The 18,628-nt window shown below is 42.7% G+C and overlaps 1 protein-coding gene across 1 annotated transcript in view; it reads right to left on the reverse strand.

The window, feature by feature from the left end:
• KAT2B (lysine acetyltransferase 2B) overlaps positions 1 to 18,628 on the reverse strand; it is a 122,915-nt gene that overhangs the window by 47,901 nt on the left and 56,386 nt on the right. The window contains 3 exon segments of the mRNA XM_049766478.1: positions 8,523 to 8,704; positions 10,777 to 10,869; positions 18,177 to 18,322. Of these exon segments, the coding sequence (XP_049622435.1) occupies positions 8,523 to 8,704; positions 10,777 to 10,869; positions 18,177 to 18,322 (421 nt within the window).

Consider the following 18,628-nt stretch of genomic DNA (forward strand, 5'->3'; position numbering starts at 1 on the left):
TTTACTGGCTATGTAGTAATGTCTTACATCTTTGTTTTCTTGGCTGCAAAATGAGGGTGATGAAGTCGATTTCATTGGTTGATGATGAAAATTATACGAGATGATGCGTGGGAGATACATAGAGCAATTCAAGTTTCTGGCACATAGATGGGAGTTGAAATTAGAGAAGAAATTGAAAGGGAGGGCAAAGAAATCCCCCCCCTTTTTTTTTGGTTTTTGGGCCACACCCGGCGATGCTCAGGGGTTACTCCTGGCTGTCTGCTCAGAAATAGCGCCTGGCAGGCACGGGGGACCATATGGGACACCGGGATTCGAACCAACCACCTTTGGTCCTGGATAGAAATCCCTTTTACGGGCCCGGAGAGATAGCACAGTGGCGTTTGCCTTGCAAGCAGCCGATCCAGGACCTAAGGTGGTTGGTTCGAATCCCGGTGTCCCATATGGTCCCCCGTGCTTGCCAGGAGCTATTTCTGAGCAGACAGCCAGGAGTAACCCCTGAGCACCGCCGGGTGTGGCCCAAAAACCAAAAACAAATAAAAAGAAAGAAATCCCTTTTACATGAGAATTCCATCATCAAGAGGAATCCCACTACTCCATCTCTGAACCAAAATGAAAATATCTTTTATGTGTCTACACAACATTCACATGCCCCCAAAGCTTGGGTGGAAAGAAAAGATCGTTAATACTGTTCAAAACTCAGTTAAAAAAAATGGAGAAAATAATAAGTTTTCCACCATCTGTCACTTGGGTATTGTCATTTCTCAGTTACTCAGACTCAAAGTCAAAAAAGTGTTTTGGCCCTGTAGGAGGCTGGAAGAGTGCCCAGGCTCACAGGGCAGGCAGGGAGGTGCTTTCTTGAGATCTGACCACAGTTCTGGAGTGTGCCAGCTATCTAGGGCAACGGAGCTGCAAAAGCAGTTAGGTCAAGAGACTCAATGTGTATTTGCTCCAAAGCAAACTTTTTTGGTGGTCTTTCCAGAGATACCAGATCCAGGCACACGCATTTACAGAGTGGGGCGGGTTTCCACAGATGGAGGACAAAATCAGGTAAGGACCAGAGCTTCAAGACACTGATCTCTTCCCCCAATTTCAAGCCACCTCCATTAACGGGCCATACACACTCTGCACTTAGGAATCATGCCTGATGTGCATTGTCCTAGGCCCTGATCCCTGTTTTTTAGTGGTAGATGCAGATCATGCTCTTCTTCTCAGGTCTGTTTTCTAAAAACTGACTCCATAGGGGGCCAGTGGGGAAGATGTTTAACAGGTTCGATCCCCAGCATCTCAGCTGAACTCCTGAGCCCACCAGGAGTGATTTCTGAATGCAGAGCCAAGAGTAATCGCTGAACATTGCCAGGTCTGGTCCCCTTCCAAAAGAAATTTGATACTGCTCCTCCTTTTGTGCTGCTTTCCTGATTCTTTAAAAGTGAAAAATCCTGGGGCCGGAGAGATAGCAGAGTGGTAGGGCATTTGCCTTGCACACTGCTGATCCAGGACAAAATGGGTTCGATCCTGGGCATCCCATATGGTCCCCTGAGCCTGCCAGGAGCAATTTCTGAGCGCATAGCCAGAAGTAACCCCTGAGCATTGGTGGGTGTGGCCCCAAAACAAACAAACAAATAAAAAATGAAAAATTCTGGAGCAAGCTCCCTTTGTTAATAATAGAAAACTATTCATTTATTCACACTTATTTGGTAGGCTTCGGGGGGGGGGGGGGAAGAGGGCTATGGGACGCTGGAATAAAACCTGGGTCAGCTGCATGCAATGCAAATACCTCACAGTATTCATTGTACTATTGCTCTGGCCCTTTATTTGACTTATTTTCTTAGTGGGTCAGAAGCTGCTTCCATCATGAAACTCATGAACCATCAAGTTTCATGAATTAATGCAAGGCTCCTCCATACAAAGCCTGAACTCAAATCATTGAGCTACCTCAATAGCTCTTCACTTGTTTTCATAATATGGAACTGTATTAGTGTATAGTTTCCCTGTATTGTCTGTGGCAGGTGACGGCTCCATAAATTGATGGTGTTTCACCTTGGGGGAAAAAAATTTAGTGCTAGTTCCTCTGGCCTAGATTCAAAATTAAGATCTTCTACTATTTCTACTGCTCTCTCAACTTTTCAGTTTTAATAACTGATCATCAAAAGTCTTATTACCATTATAATACTGAAATGGGTAACTTAAGTATTGTGTTCTACCCTGTCAAGTTTGAAATAGTCGTCTTGGCAGCAGAAAAGGCTAGGGAGCATTTAATTTTACTGTATAATTCATAGGACATTTCACACAAGAAATTCATAATCTTCAAAGTGAACCCTTGAGTGGGTTGTGGGTCCGTGAAAACACATGCCTATCAAGTGTGAAACCCTAATCTCCATCTCACACACAGTATACGGTTCATTTGGTTGTCTTTTTTTTTTCCTATTGCTGTTTTCTCAAACATGGAAACTCTCAAAATGGAACCTATGTTTCCTGCATGCAAAGCATGTACTTTTATTTTTACATTAACAAAGATGGCGCATTGACTCACAGGCACATTCCTTTCTTTAAAATGTGAGTAAGTTGAAGAACTCGAGTGCAAAATTATTCGAATGTCATCTTCCTTGCAGAGTCAAAATAGTAAAGTTTCAGGAACCTTCCCTAGCTTGATATTAAAGTCTGGGCTGGAAATAATAATGCTAGTATTCTTCTCAATTCTGATAAATAAGTTTTACACAACTCTCTAGAATGTAAGATGAATTGACACTTTCCTTTAGCATATTCTATGGGTCATATATATTTTCCTCCTATATTTGATTTTCAGGTCATTTTCCCCCCTGGTTTTCTGGCCATATGTGGTGGTATTCAGGGGTTACTCTAGGTTCTGTGCTCAAGGATCAGTCATGATGGGCTTGGGAGATTGAATCCAGGTTGGCCAACTGTAAGACAAATATTTAGTACTATCTATTGGTCTAATCTACCTCAGGTTCTTTTTGTCTTGGGGCCATACCCAACAGCACTCAGGGTTACAATGGCTCTGCACTCAGGCGCCTTTCCTGGCAGTGTTCAGGGGACCATATGGGCTAGGAATCAAATCTAGATTGGCCATATGAAAGGCAAATGCCCTCCTCACTGTGCTATTATTGTTCTGGCTCCCTCTGGTTATTTCTTGATGGAGTTACATTAATGTAATAGTATTACAAAAATTTGAAATATTTGCTCATGCTTTTTCCTCCTAAAACCACAGTGAGTTGGGTTTATGTACCTAAACCTATATTTATTATTTATAGATGAGCATAAGTAGTACATATCGAGAATTACTGAATATGTTAAATCAAATGGTTTCACTAAATAAAACACTCGTTATTTTTTCCATTATGCTGAGCAGAAGGAAGAGGTCATTTAAACAGATCTGCTCAACCCGCACTAAATTTTTTATCAGATCATCCTTCGCATTTAGCTGGGTGATGAACCTCATCACTTTCCGGGTCAAGTGTTTTCCATGAGGAATCCTATTTCACCCCCATTTCATGGTGATGTTGGGCTCCAGGAGTTTTCAGCCCTCTGTTCTAACTGCTGCAATTGCTGTAAATTATCTGCTGTGGCAGCATTACAGGTCTGAAGGTTCACTTACTCATCAAGATAAAGCCTCGTGGCGCCTCCACCCTATAATATTACCTATTTTTGAGAAGATTGGTATCAGTGAGACACCATGTTGTGGTGGCTTGTTGGTTTCTTAGATTCCCAAGTAGTCATAGCAATGAGGTTTTACTCTGAAACAAGTACTGATTTTGGTCATTTCACAGGTAGTTTCTCATAACTTCCCTTTCTTTATCAATACAGTGGGATGGTAGGACAAGAGGGGCGGCGAGTGTTGTCTGCCTTCACTTCCTAGTTCACTATTAACAAAGCTATATTCCACACAGAAATGAAGACAAAAAGTTCAAAAATCCTAATTCCTTTTTTTTTTTTTTTTGTTTTGGGTTTTGGGTCACACCCGGCCACACTCAGAGGTTACTCCTGGCTCTAGGCTCAGAAATTGCTCCTGGCAGACTCAGGGGACCATATGGGATGCCGGGATTTGAACCACAGACCTTCTGCATGTAAGACAAACACTTTACTTCCATGCTCTCTCTCTGGCCCCTGGAAGAATCTAATTCTATAAAAGTCAATTATTAAAAGAATTTTTATAACTTTAATAAGTTCATATTAATACTTTACAAATCAAACTTGATATATTGTAGGAGGAGGAAGAGGAATAGTGGGAAGAGGATAATCCACTTGAAATCAGGCAGTAACCAGAGAGGAGAGCTTATCTTAAGTGACACTTGTTCTACACGGGTCATCTACTGAGACACAGTATCTCCTGGTGGGCCAGAGCAACAACACAGCAGTAGGGCGTTTGCTTGCATGCACACGATCCAGGACCATTGATTCCTGGCATCCCATATCCTGAACCTGCCAGGAGCAATTTCTGAGCGCAGAGCCAGGAGTAACTCAAGCACACTCGGATATGACCCAAACTACCCCCTCCCCCACAAAAAAAGAAAATCTTCTGGTACTGGTAGTATTTACAGGCCACTAGGTTATTATGCCTGCTTTTAATTTTAAAATATTATATATATATATATACACACATATATGTATACACACATATATATTGTTTTTTTAAATGTGTGTATAGGAACTGGAGTGATAGCACAGCAGGTAGGATATTTGCCTTGGACACAGCTGACCCAGGTTCAATCCCTAGCATCCCTGATGGTCCCCCAAGACTGCCAGGAGTAATTTCTGAGTGCAGAACCAGAAATAACCTGAGCACCTGAGTTGGGTGTGGCCCCCCAAACAACAACAACAACAACAAATGTGTGTATATGTGGATATATTTGTTTATGTAAAGGAATCTTCGAGGGAGGTTGTTTGTGGAGTTTGTTATAGTTTATTGATCTCAGGGTCTGCTCTTGACTCAGTGCTCAGAGAAATGTACAGTCAGTGCTGGAGATCATATCAGGAATTTGATGCATGTAAACCATGTGCTCCAGTCCTTTTGAGAAATCTCCCTTGATATGTGTCTGTATAAAAACTCATAACTTCGGGGCCGGAGAGATATCACAGCGGTAAGGCGTTTGCCTTAGGCGCAGAAGGACAGTGGTTCAAATCCGGGCATCCCATATGGTCCCCCGAGCCCGCCAGGCGCGATTTCTGAGCTGTGGAGCCAGGAGTAACCCCTGAGCACTGCCGGGTGTGACCCAAAAACAAAAACAAAAGAAAATAAAAAACAGACAAACAAAAAAAACTCATAACTTCCCTCTGAATTTAGCTTAATTCATCCATAAGATATATTTAAAAAGACAATCTGGGCATAAAATGTGTTAAGCAGCTGGAGAAACAATACAAAAAGAAGGGCGCTTGCCTTGTATACAGCCAACCCCAATTCAGATCCCGGTACTAAATAGGATCACCTGAGCACTGCCAGAGACTTACTAATGAGCACCCAGCCAGAAATATCCCTTGATCACTGTCACATGTGACCTCAAAACCAAAATAGGTGAATAGAAGGATAACTTCATAATTAAGTGACGCTCTTAAGTGAAAACAAATGTAAGTCATTCAACTTGATGCATGTTTAAGATTTTGTAAGTGAATCCATTATTCTACGGTTTATAGCAATAAAGTGTATTTGAGCAGAGAAAACTCAGCAACAGGGAAATGGTGAGCTAAATAAATCCCTGTACGTCAGCACAACAAACTGTAATATAATCAGAAAATGTTTGATATATTGATGCTAAGTGGAGGTCAAAAAGAAGCAAATTTGGAGCCGGAGAGATAGCATGGAGGTAGGGTATTTGCCTGGCATGCAGAAGGATGGTGGTTCGAATCCCGCCATCCCATATGGTCCCCCGAGCCTGCCAGGAGCAATTTCTGAGCATAGAGCCAGGAGTAACCCCTGAGCGCTACCGTGTGTGACCCAAAAACCAAAAACAAAACACAACGAAACAAACAAAGAACATGCAAATTCAGTATTTCCTTTCATTGTAAACTAGTGTAGATGGGTTAGACCCAGTCAAGGCTTACTTCTGGCTCTGCAATCAGGGATCATACCTGGTGGTGCTCAGGAGACAAAATGGGGTGCTGGGGTTGAACCTGAATCAGACATGTGCAAGGCAAATGTCCTGCCTACTGTACGACCACTCCAGCCTAACATAAAGTATTGACTTAAAAAAATAAAATCGTGAGGACCGGAGAGATAGCACAGTGGTAGCGCTTTTACCTTGCACGTAGCTGATCCAGGACAGACAGTGGTTCCAATGCCATACGGTCCCCCAAGCCTGCCAGGAATGATTTCTGAGCGCAAAGCTCCCTGAGCACAGGTGGATGTGACCAAAAATTCAAAAATAAATAAATAAATAAAATCTTAATATTGATTTAATAGCAAATATTTTTCTTGAGGGGCAAAAGGATCCGAATCATCTAGACCTACCTATAGAACCAAAGTAGTTGCAGTCATTCTTGTTTGAAGCATTTTCTCTTAGTAAAAAAAAATTTTTGCCACGCCCTATTGCACTTTGGGGGTGGGGGGAAGAACCTGACTCTATGTTCAGAAATTATTCCAGACATGCTCAGGGAACCATATGGGATTCCAGAAATCAAATCCGGGTTGGCTGCATGCAAGGCAAATGCCCTAACTGTTGTGCTATCACTCTAGCCCCTACTGCACCTTTTTAAATGGGTCTAGTTGAGATGGGTAGGATTATCCATGAAAGGGAAAAAATAATTCATCACAAGTTTTTAAATATTAGTCATCTGTTGAAAGATAATATTTTCAGTATGTTAGATTAAATAATTTGTATGTGTATGCATAAGCATGTGTGTTTTAGAAGCAATTTATGGGCTTGTGCTGAAGATTGAACCCAGGTCTTTACATGTGTAGATGATGCCTTGTACATTGAACTAGATCTCCAGCCCCTATAAAAATTTAAAACTGGGGGCCTGGAGTGATACCATGGCAATAGGGCATTTGCCTTGCAGGGTTCGATCCCCGGCACACCATATGATCCCCCAAACTTGCCAGGAGCAATTTCTGAGCTCAGAGCCAGGAGTAACTCCTGAATGGCCCCCCAAAAAAATTAAATTAGGGCTAGAAAGTAAGTAGGACATTTGCTTTGCACACAGCTGATCCAGGTTCAATTCCCAGCAGCACCCCATTTGGTACCTCTGAGCACCACCAGGTATGATCCCTGATTGCAGTGCCAGGAATAAACCTTGACTACCACTGTGCCAGTGCACACCTAAACTTTTAGGGGGGCTCAGCCCACCAGATGTATCCTCAGATTTTCCTGGTGGGGAGAACTGAAAATACCCCCACGGGGTTCCTCAAAAGGCCTGCTGTGGACGCCTTTTTTCCCCTGCGTGGATGGTTGAGGAATTTCCAAAGAGATAGTTGGCATTACATTTTTGGTCATTATTTGGCTTCTCTCCTTTGTAAATTTCTGGCAAAATTGTGGCCTCTATCAAATAATTTGGCTTAGAAATTTCAGCACCAAAGATTACTAAGAGAACCCTTTTTCTTGATAATATTTAGAACTTATAAATTAAGACTATGTTTTTTCTATTTTACAAGTATGTCCTTGCAGCTACAGTTTCTGGTGGTCAAGGGCAAAGCCAGAGAGCAGACCCCTGGGCTATCAACTCCTTCCTTTACTTGACCCCTGAAAAAATAGAGTCCAGCCCAGAAAGATCAAGTTTCTAGATATTTCCTACTTCCTCCTAATTCTGATTCTGCATTTGAAGTAAGCTTACAAAGAGTTGCCTTGAGTTGTGACCTTCTCCTTTGTACCTTAGAATTTTTACAGGCACACCCATAGCTTAGGTATAGTCACTGTTGTATTTTGCTTGTGATTATAATTATTCTTCACATGTGACTTATTTACCCCTATAAAACCCCGTTTAAAAAATAAACTTGTCACACTCCTGCCAGAAAAACGTGTTGACCCCACATTCTCTGTGTGTGGTTCCATTATTTTATATTTCATATTTCGCTGTCTGTGCAACCCACTCTCCCTAAAGTGGATTCACCAAAGTCTCGCTCATGGCTGTAGGACAGAAGCCGCTTACAGCACAACTGGATATGAGTTTTCACTCCCTTCCACCCTCACCCCCTAGGACAATTTTAGATTTGTTTTGTTTTTTTTCTTTGCATTAGTTGCAATGAAAGGAAATAACAGTGTGATCTTTTTGTCTTCCACTTAGCATCACAGATCAAACATTTTCTGATTATATTACAATCTATTGAGCTGATGTACAGGGATTCATGTAGCTCACCATGTCCCTATAAATTCTGAGAGTTTGCTTGGGCTCAAATATACTTTTCCATTGCTATGAACCATAGAATAATGAAATTCTAAATTATACAGACATCCGCTCCACAATAATGGCATCACCATGATCACTGGGCAACCCTCTAACTTACAGAGACAAGTACCAATTTTATGTCTACAACAATGTCTGTAAAGCCAAAGGCAAATGAGGGATCCTCTGATTACCTTGTGTAGTTCTCTTTGTACCCAGAAATATCATCATTGGGCGATCGCAGTTTTCGTTGAGATGGTGCCTCGAGATGCCAGTAATTGATGCGATTTAAGAACATTTTTGCCAGCTCGATTATTGTTTGCCTTTCTTTGGATGGCAGGTGACTGAATTTGTACTGTACAAAGTTATTCACACCCTTGAAAGAAGGGAAAGGCAATTTATTCATGCAGCTCTACATTCAGACTCATTCTGAACACCCACATAGTCAGTGCCGCTGCTGGTTATTAGCAAGAGAACAAACATCTCTCTATTCACAAAAACCTCTTCCTTTTCCTTATTAGAAAACAGGAATGCCCAGAGGGACTCTTGCCATGGAGATCACAGTGGATGAAAAGTGACAAGGGAGAGAGGATGTGAATGGAAAGCTATGTCTGCGGCAATCCGGAAGCTTCGGAGAAAAACAAATTCCCAGCTTGTAAAGGTCAAAACCTCTTAAGCAATGAAGTATAACTGTTTTACAGATATATCCCTGCTTTGGTACTTGCAGAGTCACTCACATATTATGTGATTGGTAGATAGATACCATGTGTGTGAACTAACCAATTTCATCAGCTAGTCTGCCTTGCATTGAACCTAATTATGAGGATATCAATTCTTTATCATTCCGCTTCAGTTTTAGCAATTTTACACACCCCTCAAGTTTTATTTCAAATTAATAATTTTTAAAAGAAGCTGTAAATTAATTTATTCTTTAAGAAGAATATTGTCGTCTCATGTAATTTCAAATTTAAAGAAATAATAGGACTGAGGGCAACTAGAATTTCTTTTATCTAAGATGACTGAGAAAAATACATCAGTAGGCTAGCACAGTGATAGGGTGTTTGCCTTGCACGTAGCTGACTCAGGACAAACCTGGGTTCAATTCCTGGCATCTCATAAGATCCCCCCAAGCCTGCTAGGAGCAATTTCTGAGCGCAGAGCCAAGACTAACCCCTGAACACCGCTGGGTATAGCCCAAAAACCAAACCCCACACACACACAAAAAAAACTACAAAAAAATTGTATTTGTGAAAATTCTAATACTATGGTTTCTGTCATTAGAAGCCTCATCAAAGAGTATCTGAAAATTATTTAGCTGAACGATAACAAACTAAAAGTGATACTGATATTAAAAAAAACGGGGGGAACGGAGAGATAGCATGAAGGTAGTGCATTTGCCTTGCATGCAGAAGGACAGTGGTTCAAATCCTGGCATCCCATATGGTCCCCTGAACCTGCCAGGAGCGATTTCTGAGCATAGAGCCAGGAGTAACCCCTGAGCGCTGCCAGGTATGACAAAAACAAAAACAAACAAACAAAAGAAAAATTATTCAGGGTCCAGAGCAATAGTACAGTGGATAGTGTGATTGCTTCACAAGTGGTTGATGGGGGGATGGAGAGATTGCACAGATGGGAGAGCATTTGCCTGTAAGCAGCCAACCCAGATTCAATCCCTGGCATCCCAGGTCCCTGAGCCTGTCATGGGTAATTTCTGAGTGCAGAGCCAGGAATAATGCATGAGAGCTGCTGGATCTGGCACAAAAAAGAAAAAAAAAAAAGAAAGAAAGAAAGAAAGAAAGTGGCTGCAGGTTTGATCCCTGGCATCACTTATGGTCCCTCATAAGCATCACCAGAAATAATTCCTGATTGAAGAGCCAGGAGATACCCCAGACTGCAAGTGCGACACAAAAGAAGAAAGCTTTGGGCAGAAAAATTCTATACAAGTCAATAGATTCATCAAGTAAATCAGGATCTTTTCAGAAATTTGAAGTGGTAGGATGTCTACATTGTTGGGGTGTGTTTTTTGCTTTTTGGAGTTTTTTTTGCCTTGACTTACATATTCACATTGCTAGGTTCCCTCACTTCAAATAAGTGTTTTTAGATGGTGCCAAATACAAGAACAAAGAGAAAAATGTAAAATAAACAACATCAATAAAAAGCATGGCACATGTTTGCTTAGGAACGACATGTTCTTCTGAACTTTTCCCCTCAAACACAATGTATTCTGGGTCTAAGGCAATACCAAAGGACAAAAGATAGATCACTTCTTAAACCAAGGATTCACTCTGATTCACAGGGTCCAAACCCTTTGCTAAAGATCCAGTAAAGCTTGGTATAGAGGATGTAAGAAAGATCAGCAGAGATGCAAAGGAAACATTATATAAGGTTTGTTCAGCACCCCTGCCAATCCCCTGCCAAAAGAAGAGGATTTTTTTTTTTACTTTTTACCTGTTCAATACTGGGTTTTTCAAAGGGGGGTTTCTTCTCCAAAGAGCCTTCAACCACAGGTTTTCCTCTTTGTAAGATAGACTTCCTCAAGAGCTGCAAAGAAATCATGGGGGGAAATCAATCTCTCTCCATTTTACTCAGTGTCTCACACTCACAGCCCTTAAAGAGAAGCTACCATATTCTCTCTACTTACTTAAATAAAATTTATTACAGGTAATAAATCCTATGTCCATCATTGGGTGATGTTTTTTTTGCCCAAGTTTGTCCTCCCATCCATGACAAAAGTTTTTTTTTTGTTTTGTTTTCTTTTGTTTGGGGTTACTCCTGGCTCTGTGCTTAGAAATTGCTTCTGGCAGGCTCAGGGGACCATATGGAATGCCAGGAATCGAACCATCCCAGGTCAGCTGCATGCAAGGCAAATGACCTACTGCTGTGCTATCACTCCAGCACCCATGGCCAAAGTTTTGAGAACTAAATACCTTTCACAAATGTGCACCCACCACTTCTTACTCTCCCTTTCTCTTTGCCTCCCTGTCTCTCTGGCTTCCCACCAAACCAAATGCCTAGTTTGAAGCTTTTAAGGTGTGCCTAGTACACTTTGGATATGCTGAAGCTCTGGGCCCAGGTCCATTCTGCACCAGAAAGGGGGTAACTGGATGTCTTGTGCACCACATAGGGCCCAGGCTCTTTGGGAGGAATTCTGCCCAGCTCCCAGTTGGCAGCTTCTGTGGTTGCGGTCTTTTTTTCATTTCCTCTCCCTGTGCAGAATGTAGCCCAACTGTTCTGGCACCTCAATGCTCACAAAAACAAAACGGGGCTCTTAATCCCTGCCACTGGAATTTAAAGCCCTCAGAGAGCAAACAGCAGAGAGCAAAGGGAACACAGAGCCCTTAATCAAGATCTATTTTGAAAGTAAGTGTGATATTAAACTTCTTTGCTCTCAATCTGTGCTGGAATCTTCTGCAACCTTTACATATGGATCAGTTAAAATGGAACCAGGCAATTATACAGGGGATTTCTTTCCCTTCTTTCCCTCCCTTCTCTACATATTGCTTTTGGAATAAAAATGAAACATGGCAGCCATTCTGTCCGGAGTTACAGACATGATCCAGCCAGCAAGACTGGCCATCCTGTGTCCCCACTGAGATATGTTATACCTTCTGAAAGCCTCAAATTTTTCTAAGGGTGCCACCAAAATTGTTAGTGAGGGGCATTTGATGAGACTCTCCATGAATTATGGCTGACTTAAAAAAAATTGCAGGGGCCAGAGAGTTAGCATAGCGGCAGGGCGTATTTGCCTGTTCACAATCAATCCAGGATGGAAGGTGGTTCGAATTCCAGCATCCCATATGTTCCCCAAAGCCAGCCAGGACTGATTTCTGAGTGAAGAGCCAAGAGTAATCCCTGAGTGCTTTTGGGTGAGGCCCAAATACAAACAAACAAAAAACATTGCAGAGCTGATGCAATAGAACTGCTTGCTTGTACACAGCCAACCCAAGTTCAATCCCTGGCACTTCATGTGGTCCATCAAGCCCGACAGAAGTAAACCCTGAGTGGAAGCAAAAAGTAAGTTCTGAGCATCACTGAGTGTGCATCCCCTTCAAAAAAAAAAGTAAATAAATTATGTCATGTATGTATGAAAGGAGAAATTTAATATAAAAATTCAATTATAAATCATTCTGTTTGTCTACTTTTATCCGTCATCTACCACCACCACCACCCCCACATACACACAGTTAAAACTATTTGGAAACCTGGCCCATGGAGAAATTCAGCAGCTTCTTCATTACAAAATGATGGTACTGAGATAAGTGGACATATGGGAACTGGTACTAACAGCAGCCATCATTTGTAATCTTGCTTATGTCAGGTTCTGTCTCTTGTTCTTTAAAACCATGTATTATCTCATACATGTTTATGGTATATTTAAAACAATCTGTTGTGGAACTGGAGAGATAACACAGCAGGTTAGGCACTTGCTTTGCATGCAGCCAAGTTGAGTTTGACCCCAATACCCCACAAAGTCCCCAGAATCCTACCAGAAATATTACTGAGCAAAGAACCAGAGGTAACCATTGAGCACTACTGGGTGTGATCCCCCAAAATTAAACAAAAAAAAATCTTTTGAGGTAGGTATTATTATTACAATCTATTTTCCAGGCAACAAATCTGTCTCTAAATTGGGGGAATGATTTGTCCAAAATCACATCTAGTAACTGCATTAGAGTTAATTAAATTCCAAAATCACATCTGCAAATACTGAAATACATGAGGTTTTAGGAAGTATTTTTACTTTTATTTATTTGGGTTTTTTTGTTTTGTTTTGTTTTTGGGTTACACCCGGCCGCACTCAGGGGTTTCTCCTGGCTCTATACTCAGAAATCGCCCCTGGCAGGCTCGGGGGACCAAATGGGATGCCTGATTTCAAACCACCTACTTTCTGCATGCAAGGCAAATACCCTACCTTCATGCTATCTCTCCGGCCCCTTATTTTATATTTTTAAAGGTTTCTTTATTTGTTAATTGATTGGTCTGGGGGCCACAACTGGCAATGCTCAGGGATTATTCCTGGCTCTGCGCTCAGAAATCGCTCCTGGAAAGTTCAGGGAACTATATGGGATGCCAGAAATCGAACCAGGTCCATCCAAGGTCTGCCGTATGCAAGGCAAATGCCTTGCCGCTGTGCTATCTCTCTGGCCCCATATTTTTACTTTTAGATTACTTTAATATGAAAGAGTAAAAGTTATTATGAGGCCAGAGCAATAATATAGCAGTGACTTGCACATGACCGACCTAGGTTGGTTCTCTAGCATCCCATACGGTCCTGAGCCCAACAGGAATGATTCCTGAACACAGATCTAGGCGTAACCCCCTGAGCACCGCCAAACAAGAACAAAAAAAGTTATTAAAAGCAACCCAAAAAGTACATTTTAATTTACTTATTGAGATGTATGAGACCCAGGAGCTAACTTTTTAAAAGCTAAGGAAGGAATGGTTAATTTGACTTATTTGCCCAAACTTTTCTTTTGAAGGGAGAAAGAGAACCTTACACATCTGGGATTTTGTTTCCCCAAGCAACATATGTGCATTGTTTGTTAAAAGATGAAGGAGAGGGAGAGAGAAAAGAGAGAAGAATGAACTTCAAAGCAGGGCGATGCTTCCACTACTTGGTTGGTTATAAACAGAATCAAGAGGAGGCTGGCAGGATGGGAACCTTGACATCACCTTCACTTCTAGCAGGCGGTGGGGAACTGCCAGGAAGCTAAGTGCCAAGACAAATAATAGCTGCCGTCATGCAGATGTTGTTTTCTTCGACTAAGATCTTTTTTCCCAAAAAGCTCCAAACAGTATGAACCTGCCAGGGTTCAATTTGGATGACTCAGGCCTCAAAGCCATGTCAACAACTTGTCACCTGGAGTAGCCTGATGCCTTCTAATTGCTGTAGGGAAAGTCAAAATCTCCCTCCTCTCCCCTCCCCTCCACCTCTCCTCCCTCTATCCCCAATTCTCATTCTCTCATTATCTTGCCTCCTTTTCTCTTCCCCCTTTCCTTCATTTCTCTCTCTCCTCTCTTCCCCCCCCCCTTAGTGATCACTTCCTCACATTCACCTACAATTAAAAAGTATAGTTCTCAGGCCAGAGTGATAGCACAGCAGCAGGGCGTTTGCCTGGCACACTGCCTACCTGGGACAGACCTGGGTTCGATTCCCGGCATCCCATATAATCCCCCAATCCAGCCAAAAGCAATTTCTGAGGGCAGAGCCAGGAGTAACCTGATCGCTGCCAGGTGTGACCCAAAAACCTAAATAAATAAACAAATAAACAAAGTATAGTTCTCCCTCAAACTCCTTTATCTACTCCCAACTCCCCATTGGTGCAATAAAAGATGAAAGCAAAATGTTTTTGCTTTGATTTTTGGGTCACACCCGGCATCGCTCAGGGGTTACTCCTGGCTCTATGCTCAGAAATCGCCCTGGCAGGCACAGGGAACCATATGGGATGCCAGGATCCTGTCCTTCTGCATGAAAGGCAAACGCCTTACCTCCATGCTATCTCTTCGGCCCAAAAGAAAAAAATTTAAAGAAAAGAAAATTATGTGTCAAATCAATTCAGATACCACTCCCCTACCCACACCCAAAAAAATAAATAAATAAAGGAACTGGGCACAAAATTTGCACTGAGATTCCTAGCAACCAAAGGGAAAAAAAGGAAACTCAATAGAAAATGTGTTTCATCCTTATCATATACACGAGGGCAATTACTTTTGCAGGCTGGAAACTATTTTGTCTGTAACTGGTGTTCCTGTCACTTGTTTATAAAGCTCCTTACAAGAGTCACAAAGGAAAATAATCAGTACCTACAAAAACTGAAAGTTTTTTCTTTTCCAATTATTCCTTCTGTCGTTCTCCTTAAAAATTTCCTTCTGTGTTGGGGCCGGAAAGATAGCATGGAGGTAAGGCATTTGCCTTTCATGCAGAAGGTCATTAGTTCGAATCCCGGTGTCCCATATGGTCCCCTGAGCCTGCCAGGAGTGATTTCTGAGCTTGGAGCCAAGAGTAACCCCTGAGCATTGCCAGGTGTGACCCAAAAACCAAAAACCAAAAAAAAAAAAATTTCCTTCTGTGGGCTAGAGTGGTGGCACAAGCTGTAGGGTGTTTGCCTTGCACACACTAACCGAGGATGAACCGAGGTTCGACCCCACATAGTCCCATATGGTCCCCCAAGCCAGAAGCGATTTCTGAGCACATAGCCAGGAGTAACCCGAGCGTCACCAGGTGTGGCCCCAAGACAAAACAAAACAAAAAAGAATCTCCTTCTGGCTGCCTGAAATCTACCTGTTCCCTTCCCCAGTTTCCCTCCCACACAAGTCAGCTCTGACCACAATGAGATTGGGGAGACATCCATGTGTGGGAAGCAATCAAGGAAGTTAAGCCATAGAGACAACTAAGAGGAGGGTAACTATGACAAGTGTGCAGTGGGTAAGAGGCCAAAACTAATTTGCCAAGTCTTGATTCTTTTGTTTTGTTTTGTTTTGTTTTGTTTGGGGGGGGGGGGACACCAGTTGACGCTCAGGGGTTTCTCCTGGCTATGTGCTCAGAAATCGCTCTTGGCTTGGGGGAACCATATGGGACGCTGGGGGATCGAACTATAGCCTGTCCTAGGCTAGCGCTTGCAAGGCAGATGCCTTGTCTCTAGCGCCACTGTCCAGACCCCAAGTCTTGATTCTTTTTTTTTTTTTTTTTTTTTTTGGTTTTTGGGCCACACCCTGTGACGCTCAGGGGTTACTCCTGGCTATGCGCTCAGAAGTTGCTCCTGGCTTCTTGGGGGACCATATGGGACGCCGGGGGATCGAACCGCGGTCCATCCTAGGCTAGCGCAGGCAAGGCAGGCACCTTACCTCCAGCGCCACCGCCCGGCCCCAAGTCTTGATTCTTAAAATTCTTTTTCTTCCCTTGAATCATGCCTCAAGATACGTCTTCTCCCACGCTACCCTTGCTCACTGGTTCCTGGGTTATGGCCTCCTGGCTCTACCCAAATCACATCAAGCTCAATCCATGCAGTCTCCAGGCCTAGTCTTTCCTCTGTAAAAAGGATCTTCTGCAGGCCTGAGGGATGTCTAGCTCCACTTTTCAGCTGTCATCTCTTCAGAGACTTTTCCTCGCTGCTCTTCCTCATCACTGTATTCCTTGTGCACCACCAGCATTTGGCCATTCTGATCCCACTTACTCTACTTCATTTTTCTGCCCAGAACTTATCACTGCCTGAAAATATATTATTTGCTTGTTGGTTTCACCCTCTTCTGCAAAAATGTGAATTCCACAAGGATAAGAGAACTTATTGCCAACTGATCTACCCATAATGCCTCCAAGAGTTCCATGTACAAAACAAGGCGCCTAATATAGACCTGCCAAGACAGATGAATGGATGGGTGGAAGAAAAGAAGCATATGGGGGCCGGGAAGGTGGCGCTAGAGATAGGGTGTCTGCCTTGTAAGCGCTACCAAGGAACGGACCGCGGTTCGATCCCCCGGAGTCCCATATGGTCCCCCCAGGCCAGGGGCGATTTCTGAGCACATAGCCAGGAGTAACCCCTGAGCGTCAAATGGGTGTGGCCCAAAAACCAAAAAAAAAAAAAAAAAAAAAAAGAAGCATATGAAGGGCCCGGAGAGATAGCACAGCAGCGTTTGCCTTGCAAGCAGCTGATCCACGACCAAAGGTGGTTGGTTCGAATCCCGGTGTCCCATATGGTCCCCCATGCCTGCCAGGAGCTATTTCTGAGCAGACAGCCAGGAGTAACCCCTGAGCATCGCTAGGTGTGGCCCAAAAAAAACAAAACAAAAAAAAAAGAAGCATATGCAATATATATTAACCCTTCACACAAGTATGAAGACTCAAGGGAAAAGATATGTTCAAAGTATGATAAATCTAGCGGTGGTGCTAGAAGTAAGGCATCTGCCTTGCAAGCACTAGCCTTGGGGCTGAAGAGATAGCATGGAGGTAAGGTGTTTGCCTTGCATGTAGAAGGTTGGTGGTTCGAATTCCAGCATCTCATATGGTCCCCTGAGCCTGCCAGGAGCTATTTCTGAGTATAGAGCCAAGAGTAACCCGAGTACTGCCGGGTGTGACCCAAAAAACAAAAAACAAAACCAAACAAAGCAAGCACTAGCCTAGGACCATGGTTCCATCCCCCAGCATCCATATGGTCCCCCCAAGCCAGGTCTATTTCTGAGCGCACACACAGGAGTAACCCCTGACCGTCAACAGGTGTGGCCTTAAACAAACAAAAAAAAGTATAGTAAATCTAATTTTAAAGTTTCCCTTGTCTTCACAAAAGCATGTTTCAGTAATTCCTGAGGGCAAAATGTACCATAAACAAAGAACGTTACAAAGCCAATATCTGGTATGTAGAGATTGAGCACATTGGGACAATTACAAAAAGAAAACATACCTTTCAAAAAGTTTTTTTATTTTTAATGTTTAAAAAACTTTAAACATGGGACTGGAGCGATAGCGCAGCAGTAGGGCATTTGTCTTTCACGTGGCTGATCCAGGACAGACCAGGGTTCAATTCCTGGCATCCCATATGGTCCCCCAAGCTAGGAGCAAGATCTGAGTAGAAAGCCAGGAATAACCCCTGAGCATCACCGAGTGTGGCCCAAAAAAAACAAAAGAAAACAAACAAACAAACAAAAAACTTTTTTTTTCAGGGTTGAAGAACTAGTAAGACAGGTAGGTAGGTTGGACACTTGCTTTACATGCAGTTAACCCGGGTTCTATCCTTAGCACAATACATGCACCCCTAAGTCTTGAAGGAGTCATTTCTGATTACAAAGCCAGGAATGGCCCCAAGCATTATCAGATGTGTCCCCAAAACAAATTTTTAAAAAGTAAAAAATCTCACCTTGAATAAGTAGAAATAAACTTGTTTGGTATCAGCATCTTCTTCCTTATGAACACAGGTAAAGAGATATTCCACATCCAACACTATTCCCAGAAGTCTATTCATTTCTTCCTCGGAAACATTCTCCAAATGGGAAACATGAGCAGCTAAAAAACAAAGGAAAAAGAAAAAAAACATGTAAAAAGTGATTTGCAAACCACTAACATTCTACTTTAAAAAAAGAAGATTCTGGGCTGGGCGGTGGCGCAAGAGGTAAGGTGCCTGCCTTGCCTGCGCTAGCCTTGGACGAACCGAGGTTCGATCCCCCAGTGTCCCATATGGTCCCCCAAGCCAGGAGCAACTTCTGAGCGCATAGCCAGGAGTAACCCCTGAGCGTCAATGGGTGTGGCCCAAAAACCAAAAAAAAAAAAAAAAAAGAAGATTCTGGGCCCGGAGAGATATAGCACAGCGGC

The sequence above is a fragment of the Suncus etruscus genome, chromosome 20 (assembly GCF_024139225.1).
Source record: "Suncus etruscus isolate mSunEtr1 chromosome 20, mSunEtr1.pri.cur, whole genome shotgun sequence".
NCBI lineage: Eukaryota > Metazoa > Chordata > Mammalia > Eulipotyphla > Soricidae > Suncus > Suncus etruscus.